Source organism: Diospyros lotus, chromosome 11 (assembly GCF_014633365.1).
Source record: "Diospyros lotus cultivar Yz01 chromosome 11, ASM1463336v1, whole genome shotgun sequence".
Lineage (NCBI taxonomy): Eukaryota > Viridiplantae > Streptophyta > Magnoliopsida > Ericales > Ebenaceae > Diospyros > Diospyros lotus.
In genome coordinates this window covers 16,048,677-16,060,582 of record NC_068348.1, presented here as the reverse complement: position 1 = coordinate 16,060,582, position 11,906 = coordinate 16,048,677, and the positions used below count along the sequence as shown (strand labels likewise).

General features: G+C 36.7%; 1 protein-coding gene across 1 annotated transcript; it reads left to right on the top strand.

Moving 5' to 3' along the window:
* The first annotated feature begins 372 nt into the window (after positions 1-372).
* LOC127813033 (monocopper oxidase-like protein SKU5) lies at positions 373-5,131 on the top strand. Its single transcript, XM_052353716.1, has 9 exons — positions 373-710; positions 853-962; positions 1,049-1,319; positions 1,418-1,556; positions 2,685-3,051; positions 3,478-3,843; positions 3,944-4,022; positions 4,468-4,667; positions 4,758-5,131. Exons 1-9 carry the CDS (start codon positions 564-566, stop codon positions 4,864-4,866), a joined length of 1,788 nt encoding a protein of 595 aa, XP_052209676.1. The 5' UTR covers positions 373-563; the 3' UTR covers positions 4,867-5,131.
* The last annotated feature ends 6,775 nt before the right edge of the window (positions 5,132-11,906 follow it).

Genomic DNA, 11,906 nt, shown 5'->3' with positions numbered 1-11,906 from the left:
CTTAGGTTAACCTTTTTTTTTTTTTTTTCAAATTTTTAATTAATGTGTAATAAATATATTTTATTTTTTAAAAAATATTACATATTATTTTATTTTAAAATAATCTTATTAATTGATAATAAATAAGATTATTTTAATAATAAAATAAAATTATTTTAATATATAATAGATATATTTAATCTAAAAATAAACATTAATTTTTATTCTTAAAATAATAATAATAATTATTATTATTATCTTTAAAAAAAAAGGGGAAAAAGATTTGCCGACAAAAGCTTGAAATCAATCACTTCAGACAACCGTTAGTGATCTGTCACTTTTTAACCTTTTAATAAAGCCCGAGGAAACTGCAGTCCTCCCTCCCCGGAAAAAGAGTAAAATAGAGCCGTTTACTCTCTCTCTCTCTCTCTCTCTCACTCACTCATCCGGTTCTTTTTCAAACGCGGATACTCTTTTCTCTATCTCTCATCTCTCTGCCTGCCTCTGCGTCTTTGCTCTCTTTCTTCTTTCTTCCTTTCTGATAATGTAAAAAAGCACAGCAAAGCTCTCGTAAAAGTCGCTACATGGCTTCGCCTTCGCCTTCTGTTGTTTCTGTGCTCTTCATCTACATTTCTCTCTTCACCGCCCTCTCTCTCGCTGAAGATCCATTCGTTAACTACGATTTTGAGGTCTCTTACATCACCGCTTCTCCGCTGGGTGTGCCCCAACAGGTGAGCTTCCAGATCTCTCCACTCTCTCACTCTCTTTCTGTAGACGCTTCATTGCTGTGATTTCGCCTCAGATCTGAAAAATGTTGGGCTTTTCTTTAGTGTTTCTCTCTCTTCCCTTTAGCTGCATTGCTTTGAATTTCAGGTTATCGCCATTAATGGACATTTTCCGGGGCCAACAATTAATGCGACTACGAACAACAATGTGGTCATCAATGTACGGAACAAATTGGATGAGGATCTTCTTATGACTTGGTAACGTTTCCAGTGAACTCTTTCTGTTTGGGTTAAATTTGATTTGTATTTGAATTCTTGGGACTTACAGTGATGGGTTGGTGCAGGGCTGGGATTCAACAGAGACGATGTTCTTGGCAAGACGGGGTACTGGGCACGAATTGCCCCATTCCTCCAAAGTGGAATTGGACGTACCAATTTCAAGTCAAGGATCAGATTGGGAGCTACTTCTACTTCCCGTCCCTTAATTTTCAGCGAGCTTCCGGTGGGTTTGGTGGCTTTATCATTAACAACAGGCCTATAATCGCAATTCCTTTTGATACCCCAGATGGTGATATCACGATTTTGATTGGTGATTGGTACACCAGGAACCACACGGTTAGTGTTTGATGAATTGCTACAAATATATTAACTTCTTAGGTGTGTAATGAAGCTGACCATTTAATGTTTTAATTTCTGGTCTTGGTTTGATGTAGGCTTTGAGGAAGGCCCTTAATGCAGGGAAAGATCTTGGGATGCCAGATGGGGTTCTTATTAATGGAAAAGGCCCTTACAGATATAATAATTCACTTGTTCCTGACGGCATTGACTATGAAACAATTCATGTTCACCCAGGTGAGCATTTTTGGTGGACACTGTTTATGGAGAATCTGTTAGGACTCTGTCTGTCATCAAATGGAATTGGTTTATCAATTATATATAGAAAAACGGAACTTCCTGAATTTAGAAGTTGGAACTGATTATTTGTAGTCAATGAGCCATGACCTTGACTTCTTTCCTTCCTAGAATTAGCTTTTCTGTGCATCAACCTATTTCTGAAGCAAAAAGCATAATCTGGTTTTGTTACCTTCCAGCTTGTGCCAGTTTTTTCTGTTTTTATTTTATTTTTTATCTCTTATAATTATTTAAACTATTATGATATAGGATGATGTTGGCTATACTCATGGTGGCAGTTATACCATCAGAATATGGCAGGAATTGACACTACATTCATGATAGGATGTTCTAATAATTATTTAAATCTTTTCAATTTTCAAAATTGAGGTATAAGGACATTTTCAAACTAGAGAGATCTAAATGTTAATTTTAAGAATTGAAAGCATGTCTTAGCACCTTATTTCAAATGCTTATAAGAAGAAAAAAGAAAATTCCCTTGATATTTTGGGCTAATTCTCTGGATTCATGGTGGCAGGTAAACCATCTGAGCATCATTGGAATTGACACTTTATGATAACTTCTTTTTATATATGTCAGGACCTATGAAATGCTATTTCCATGTAATTTTCTCTTCATTAATCACGAATAGAAGAAAAAACTTTAGCCGCATGCTGAAGTTGGATGTAGCGACAAGCTATATTCATCAGCATTGCTCTTCCTCCTCTATTTTATTTTAATTTCTATTATTTTCTTTTCAGGACAAGAGTATTGTATATGCACTCCTAAACTTAAACTTTAGTTGGAGTCTCCTCCTTCAGCTCACAACGTCTAGACATTAACACAAACCAAAGGGAAAAAAGGGCCTACTCATTAGGGGAACCTTTCCCCCATCCACATCATTGCATACAAAATGGAATATGAACAGATAGCTATTAATACTTGTTATAGATCATAATAAACATCCTAAAGGAAAAGTCATACACCAAATGCATCTGTTTTTTCTAGTTGTGTTGGAAAGTATTATTCCTTGTAATTTTTCTGTAATCTTTCTTTGATGTCTTGTCTATTATAATGATGTTTCCTCAGGTAAAACATATCGCATCCGTGTACACAATGTTGGAGCATCAACAAGTTTGAACTTCAGAATTCAGAACCATAACTTGCTTCTAGCTGAAACAGAGGGATCATATACAGTGCAGCAAAACTACACTAGCTTAGACATTCACGTTGGACAATCGTATTCTTTCTTGGTAACCATGGATCAGAATGCAAGTACGGATTACTACATTGTAGCAAGTGCCAGGTTTGTGAATGAATCACTCTGGAAAAGAGTTACTGGTGTTGCCATCTTGCACTATTCAAATTCAAAAGGGAAGGCATCCGGCCCCCTTCCAGACCCACCAAATGATGAATTTGATAAAACCTTCTCCATGAACCAGGCCAGATCCATCAGGTTCGTTCGTGATGTCTCATTAATTTATCCTGGTTTTCTTTTTACTCCCTCTGCCCTTACATGCACCACAGTGTCTTCAAGTCATTGATATTGGTTTAAAAATTTAAGTATGTGATGAAAAAAGAAGCATAATCATAATAATGACTAAAATTTTGAAGGAAAAATAGATAAACAGACAAAAAAGGCAAACAAACAGACAGATTGGGACAAACTGTGATTGCTCATGATGTTATTCCTGGTCTTCCTGATATTAGTGGCTAAATTTTGCTAATATGCGTGTAAGATCTGTTTATGTTTTTTAAGCGTTCGGAGTAATTTTGTGTTTTCATTTCTTTTAAATCTTGGAAAATCCTTCTCTCATTTTTAATTCTGAAGAACATTTTATTGATACTGCCCCTCTGATTAGTTTTGTGGTCAACATTATAGGTGGAATGTATCTGCCAGTGGCGCTCGTCCCAATCCACAAGGCTCCTTTAGATATGGCTCAATTAATGTGACTGACCTTTATGTCTTAAAAAACAAGCCACCAGTGACGATCAATGGGAAACAGCGGACGACACTTAGTGGAATATCATTTGTCAATCCTGCCACCCCAATCAGGCTTGCTGACCATTTCAAATTGAAGGGAGTGTACAAGCTCGATTTCCCCAATAAGCCAATCACAGGACCACCTAAGATGGCAACATCAGTAATCAATGGTACATATAAGGGATTTATGGAAATTATACTGCAAAATAATAACACCAAGGTGCAGACATATCACTTGGATGGCTATGCCTTTTTTGTGGTCGGGTGAGAATTACCTTCCTTTCTGTCAAAGCTTCAACACATCTAGATGTTTGCATGATACACACATTTACAAGCACCAATATTTTCAATTAATTGATTGCAGGATGGATTATGGTGAGTGGACAGAGAATAGCAGGGGCACATACAACAAGTGGGATGGTATTGCTCGCACCACAACTCAGGTATGAAATATGTATGCATACATTTACGTAGTTCTGGGGCAAAAGATTCCTCCCTCATATATGGCTAGTACACTTGCAGGTGTATTTCTTTTTTTGTTTTTTTAATGAGCTTCTCATTCCCATTTATGTGTTTGTAATTTAACACATGCCAGTCAGTTTTATTTTTCCTTTTTTGTGAATTGGAGAAAAAGAAAATGGACAGAAGAAGAAAAAGAAAATGAACAGAAGAGCCAGAGTGCTTGCATGGGAAGAAAAAAAAAAAACTGAATTAAGGGTCTGGAGTACCTTTTAACATTCATTATAGTGCTGAGCCCCCCCCAGTCTTGTGCAAAGTGGTCTACTAAATAATAGACACCATCTAGTATCCACAATGTCTTAGAGAGTCTGTAATACAATCCTTTTCAATGTCCTCTACCTTGAAGTCTCATAATTTTGTTATTGACAGGTTTTCCCTGGGGCATGGACAGCAATTTTAATCTCCCTTGACAATGTTGGAATTTGGAATTTGAGAACAGAAAACCTAGACTCGTGGTATCTCGGTCAAGAAACGTACGTCCGGGTTGTCAATCCAGAGCCCAATAACAAAACTGAGTTTCCCATACCAGACAATGCTCTCTTCTGTGGTTCCCTAAGCAAAATGCAGAAGTATGTGTTGCCCTAATCTATAAATTGTCATGTGCTTTGAAGCATTTTCCATATGTATCCTGACTATTAATCACCTTTTCTAATTTTCAGGCCTCAAGATATCTCTCTGGCAACATCAATTATGGGTAACAACAGATCAAATCTGTTCTTCAGTTTGGTGGTGATGATATGTGTTGCTGTAATTTCTAGTTTCCGCTAAACTTCTCCTACTTGGATTGTTGCTTGGGGTGGGAGACTGGCTTGCTGGCTGAGGTGTGAAATTCTAGGATTGTCGATATGAATTTTCAGTAATCTTTAAAGGATTTTTTTTGATTTGCAGAGTACCTTGTTGATCCATGTTTAATTTATTGGGACTTGCCATTCTTTTATAACCAAAATTTTATTTGTATTATGATGATAATTCATCAATTTTCAAATACAATATGACTACTTTCTTCTGGCTACAACTCTCTATGTTTATTATTTTCATTTTCTCTTTCTTCCATTATTGAACCTTGTAAAGAGTGTGAAATTCATCCATCTTTATGTATGAAGCACCTGTTCCTAACAAAATAGCAGTGTCTCTGAAAGAAATTTAACCAAATCTACCAACAGTCGGATCCCATGTTTTTCGAAGAAGAAGAAGAAGAAGAATTTCATGTTTTCTAATTATTATTATTCTCATACCCGAGATTGAAATAACTAAAAGCAATATATAACTAAAAGGCATAGATAGAGATTATGGGTAAGCTAAAAGGCATATATAACTAACTCTTTCTAATAACGAGATTGAAATTTGATATATTATTTTGTATATCGTGATGCTTCCAAGAAGAGAAGTTCATCAATTTTGGTGATTTATCTGCAAAGTCTATACCCAATCAAGTCAATCTAAAAAGTCCATACTCCAACATGCCCCCCTACTTCAGCTATCTTAATTTCATATTTGATAAGTTGGGATGAAAATGGGTAATTGAGCTCCTAATGGGGACTTATTGTCATCCTTATTTATATATGTTGCTGAAAATAAGCCAGGTGGGGGTGAAATGGCCAACATAAAAAATTCTACAGTTCATAAGAAATTCTTTAATTACTTGGCCATCTTTACTAGTTTTTGTTTAAGATGAAATAAAAAAAATACAAATGCAAGCTCACTTACAATTAATGAAAGAATTTTTTGACTTTTGCAATCAAGATTAAATTTGAAAGTTTTGCCATAAAAATGCAAATTCCTTAGTTTTTGATAAAAGCTGGTAACTTTGATATAATCCTTAACTTTTTTATAAAAGAGCTAACAGCTTAGTACAACCTCTTGCTTGAACAAGAACTAAGCTTGCAACAAGCAAATGCACTCGCAATGAAAGTGAGATTTTTCACTCATTCTGATGGGAAGCAAATACGACATATTAAATGATTTACAACACTCCTTTAACGATAGATGATTACAAGGAAGCTTTGAATCCAACGACACTTCTTCTCTCTTATTTCTAACACTAGAGAAAGATTGTAAGTCAAATTGCCTTTCCTTTAGCACATCTCTACGTATTTAAGGTCTCTTCCCCTCTTACTAGTTGTTGGAAACATCTCTAGCAAGAAGGATATCATTTTACTTTTTAGGCTAATGGATGAAAAATCTTCAAAGAGTCCTTTTCAGTTCTAATTTCTCCAAGGAAAGAAAGGGAGGTTTGAATATGTTAAGCTTAAAAAGATGGTAAAGTAACAAAGACTTGTCTAAAGAAAACAAAAATGGTAACAATTAAACTAGAGGAAGAGTAGATCTTCAACTCTGTTTGAACCAAAAACAAGTAAATGAAGTCAACTATACTACTTTTGGAAAGAACATAGTGTTTTGAGAAAAAGAAAAAAATTCTATTCATTTAGGGAAATCTAAACTTGTATCTTGAAAAGAAATATCATTAAAGAAAACAATATTTCACAATTTGATATATGAATTTAAACTCATTTCAAAAGGTTAAACATATCTAGATAGCAAAGATGTTTTGAGGGTATAACATGACTTATGTATCATTCATATATTTTAGGATACACCTTCAGACATTTAAATAATTGTTTCTCTTGATTTCCAAAACTCATTGCCTTGATTCAAATGTCTGTAGGTCTTCTGATAGTCACCCGCGCTATACAAAAATTATAGTGAGACTTTATCTTTGTTTATGTCTATAAAAGGTTCCTTATAGACATTTGAAACTTTTTGAGCTGATTTTGCAAACAAAATTGCCTTTGTTCAAACATTGAGAGCCCTATATGTTAGTGTTAGTGCCCTAAATGCTGAATTTAGATGACTTCTATCTAACATATATATATAATTAAGGGACTAATGATGTAATTCTTGCAAATATAATAAAATATCTTTTTATATTTTAAAGTCGTATCTTCATTCATAACTTTCAAATCAATTCATATGAATGAGCCCTTAGATTTCCTAGTGAAAGTCTTATTCTTAAGTGTTAAAAATATGTGACAGAAAATTTTGAATTAAGGGTTTCTTAATAGTATTCTCGGTCTTTAGATTCTTAGAATTTCACCAGTCTAACATGAGATCCTGACTTCAGCTAGCCACACACACCAAGTGATGCATGACAAAGACAGAGAAAATGCTTGGTTTAAAGGAAAGTCATGCTTATGCAAGTAATCACCCTTACCCGTGTGAAGACAAAATGTTCGGTATGTAGCATAAGGATGCAAGAAGCACTCACATTGTTGGTTTGGAAGCGTTAAGGCACTGTTCATAGGGTTCGGGAATGTTTTTCTGAAAAAATAACATACTTTCGTAGGTCAAACCTAAAATATTTTTATATAGGGTCCTAGGAATAAATTTAAGGATTATATCTACAAAATTTTGGGCCAGGGGGGCACCACACGCACTGGGAGAAGGGCCCCCACGTGCTGCACTCGCAGTAGGTAGGTGGCGCGTGAGCTGCACGCGCCGCCCCTCCGTTTTGACGTCTTGATGTTTTTCAACCCATTCTCCCTCGTCCGAACTCTGATTTGACCCTCGTTTGAACCCACACGACCCTTATTCAATTATCTATCAAACTATGAAAAGAAATTTGATTTACCTTGCTATTTCACTCCTTTTATAGTAGCGGTCCAAATTTTCCGGCAAAGTGTTTTTCCACCTACTTCTTTGGCAAAGTTTCTCCTCTCAAACTCACCACCTTTTTCCTCTTGTTTAATGGTGAGAATGTCCCTTCTAAAGGCTTAATATTTATAGGGATCCTCGGTCAATCCAAGTGTGCCATGTGTCGCTTGGATAAGCTAGGTAATCATTACTTTCATAGGATCACGCCACGTGTCCTTAGAGATTTGTGCCATTTCATACATTTGCGACAAATGTCCATTGAGATATGTGCCACCACATGCTTAATTTTATTTTCAAGATTCCCCATCATTGCTCATGATTACTTTCCTAACCATAAGTTAGCTCATTTGGTTCTCTTAACCAACTAATTACAAGATATTTTAGGTTTTTTCTCAAATAACTCCTTAGCCCAAAACTTCTTTGTACTTATGACACTTGAGCCCTAGATTTCCTTAAACCTTTCCAAAATCCCTTAAGATGATGCCCCCTAACAGTAGTCTTCATGATCTTTCAGAAAATCCTTCATTTGTTCCTTGGCGATTACCCAGGAACTTCACATGTATCAACCACATCCTTCGTCTTCTAAGGAAATGCTTTACTTCTTGAATAACAATGCCTCAAAAAACTTCGGGTATTACATCCTTCCCCCCTTAAAAAAAAGATTTTATCCTCAAAATACACCCCTAGGTGTCCATATGGTTGAAGAGGTGTGGGAACTTCTGCTACATTTCTTCTTCTCTCTCCCAAGTGGCTTTCTCAATGTTATGGTGTTTCCACAACACTTTCACTAGTGGTATCACTTTGCTTCTTAACACATTTTCTTTTTGGTCCAAGATTTCATTGGGTTCCTCGGGATAGGTCAAGTTCTCTTGTAGCTTAACCGTTTCTTCTAGAATTTTTTGGGAAGGATCGGGTTCACACTTTCGTAGATGAGACACATGGAACACATCGTGTACATCAGACATTGATGGGGGTAGTCCTAACTTCTAACACTCGAGATTTTTTTTAGACTCAAATATGATGTAATACTTGAGATTTTTAGATTCAAATACTTGAAGAAATAGGATATTTCAAAGGATTATGAAAGTTTTGAGATAAAAATTCAGTTTTTGAGCCAGGGAAAAAATCGTAAATATGGTAGTTTGGGTAAAAGTGTAATTTACCTTAAATCTTGGGATATTAGCGCAATTTATCCATTTTTTGGAGGCCAAAATGTGCAATTAAAAATAGCCTGGGGACTAAGTTACAAGGGCCTAAATGCAAATTATCCGAAAAGTTAGGACCAAGGTGTAGTTCTTGAAACCTTAAAATATCTCATCAAAATATCTCAAACTAAGTAGTTAAAGTAACCAAATATAGCTAACTAGTTAAAGATGTAATGATGGGAAATGTAGAAAATCAATTAACCATGTGGGAGTAATGATGGGAAATGTAGAAAAATGAATTAAACCATATGAGATGTAATGATGGAAGTGTTGAAAATGTAATTAAGCATGTGAGGCTCAAAATATCAAAGACACATGGCAAGCTTCCATTGGTCATTAGGAAGATAAGATAAGATCACATGATGGCTCATAATGACCCCCCTGAGGTGGCATCGCGTGATTGGCCAGGAAAAAACTTACTTAGTCTCCAAGTTTACAAAAGTCTCCAAACCTTATCTTAAGGACATATGGCAAGCATTTATTGGCCACACATGAAAGGTAATAATGAGGCCTCATGATGATGGGACATGTGGCAAAACATGATTGGCCGAAAATGTCTATAAATAGGCCTTAAGGTAGTTCACAAGTTTTATAAGAATTTGGGCAAGGTTGAGAGAATCAGAAGAGAAGATTTTGTGATAGAGAGTGAGGGGAAAACTATGAAGAAAGAATGAGCAAATTTGGTGTAGAAACAGGAGCAAAATAGCCTCGCCGAAAAATTTGGATCCTTTCCAACCAAGTTAAGGTAAATACACTATGAACAATACGTTCCAAAACCTCATATGGCCCAACGTAGCGTGGGTTTAACTTTCCTCGTTTCTTCCCTTGGTTCAAGATCTTCAGGTATACCTTGTCTCCAGTTTGAAATTCCAAATCCCTCATTCGATTATCGACATATGACCTCTGTCAACTTTGGGCTGCCTTAATCTTCTCTTGAATCACTCTAATCTTTTCGTTAGTTTGTTGCACCATTTCAGGTCCCAAAAGTTATCTTTCTCCCACCTCAGTCCAACATAGAGGTGTTCTGCACCTTCAACCATAGAGAGCTTCATATGGAGCCATACCAATACTATTGTGATAACTGTTATTATATGCAAACTCAATTAGGGGTATGTGCTCCTCCCTTCCTTTTGAAAACTCAATCACACAGGCTCGCAACATGTCTTCCATGGTCTGAATTGTCCGTTCTGATTGTTCATCTGTTTGGGGATGATATGTTGTACTCAGCCGCAATTGGGTCCCCAAACTTTTTGCAAACTCTCCTAAAATCGAGAAGTGAATCTCGAATCCCTGTCGAATACTATACTCACTAGAGCTCCATGCAGTCTAATTATCTCTTTTATATACAATTGTGCTAACTTGTTGACTGATTGCCCTACTTTCATGGGCAGAAAATGAGCAGAATTTGTTAGCCTATCCACTATTACCCATATTGCATCGTTTCCCGTAGGTCCTCTTGGAAAACCCATAACAAAATCCATAGTGATATGGTCCCATTTCCATTCAGGAATATCCAAAGGTTGCAACTTCCCAGCAGGATTTTGATGTTCGAGCTTTATCCTTTGAAAGGTGTCACATCGACTTACATAACGAGCTATGTCTTTCTTCATTCCTGGCCATCAGTACAAATTCCTCGAGTCCCTATACATTTTGGTAACACTAGGGTGGATAGTGTATTTGGCTCGGTGCGCCTCTCCTAGTATAGTTTGCCTTAATTCCCTGACCCTAGCCACATAGATTCGGTCCATGAACCGTAATATTCCATTAGAAAAACTAAAGTCAGGGTTTTTATCCCTTCCCCGGTCATCCACCCACAGTTTCACCCTCGAGTCTTCTAGAGTAGTTTGCTGGATTTGTTCCACCAGATGGGAATGAACCATCAGTCTAGCAACGTAGATGGACGTTCTTTTAGGAATCGCGCCCACTGACAATTGGCTGAAAGCCTCCACCAGTCCCCACTCCCAGGCCATCAAATTAGCTATCAGAGCAGGTTTTTTCCTGCTTAACGCATCAGCCACAACATTTGCCTTCCCGAGGTGGTACTGGATCGTACAATCATAATCCTTCAAGAACTCCATCCACTGCCGATGCTTCATATTCAAATCTCTCTGTGAAAATAAATACTGCAAGCTCTTATGATCTATGAAGATCTCGAACTTTTCCCCATACAAATAGTGCCGCCAAAGTTTTAAGGCAAACACGACTGCAGCCAACTCCAAATCATGGGTAAGATAGTGTTGCTTATGATTTTTCAATTGTCGAGACCCATATGCCACCACCATTTCGTTCTGCATGAGTACACACCCCAAGCCAGTTTTTGAGGCATCAATATAAACTACGAATCCTCCTGTCCCACATGGCATGGCTAAAATGGGTGCAGAGGTTAGTCTCTTTTTGAGTTCATTAAAACTATGCCCACACGCCATATTCCATTCAAACTTAACTCCTTTTCTTGTCAACCAGGTAAATGGTAAAGCGATATGAGAAAATCCTTCAACATATTTTCTATAATAACCTGCCAACCCTAAAAAACTACGTATCTCAGACACAGTCTTAGGTTGCTCCCAGTTTCTTATTGTTTCAACCTTTGAAAGATCCACCACTATTCCTTCCTCTGATATGACATGGCCGAGAAAAGCTATTTGGGTTAACCAAAACTCACATTTAGAAATTTTGGCATATAGTTGATGCTCCCATAACGTCTTTAGGACTGTTTCCATGTGTTGCTCATGTTCCTCCTTGCTAGCTGAATATATTAGAATATCATCAATAAATACAATCACAAACTGTTCTAAGTATGGCCTGAATATCCTATTCATCAAGTCCATAAAGGCTGCTGGTGCATTAGTTTACCCAAATGGCATCACCAAGCACTCATAGTGTCCATAACGAGATCTAAAGGTAGTTTTCGATACATCTTCCTTCCTAATCCGCAACTAGTAGTAGCCCGAC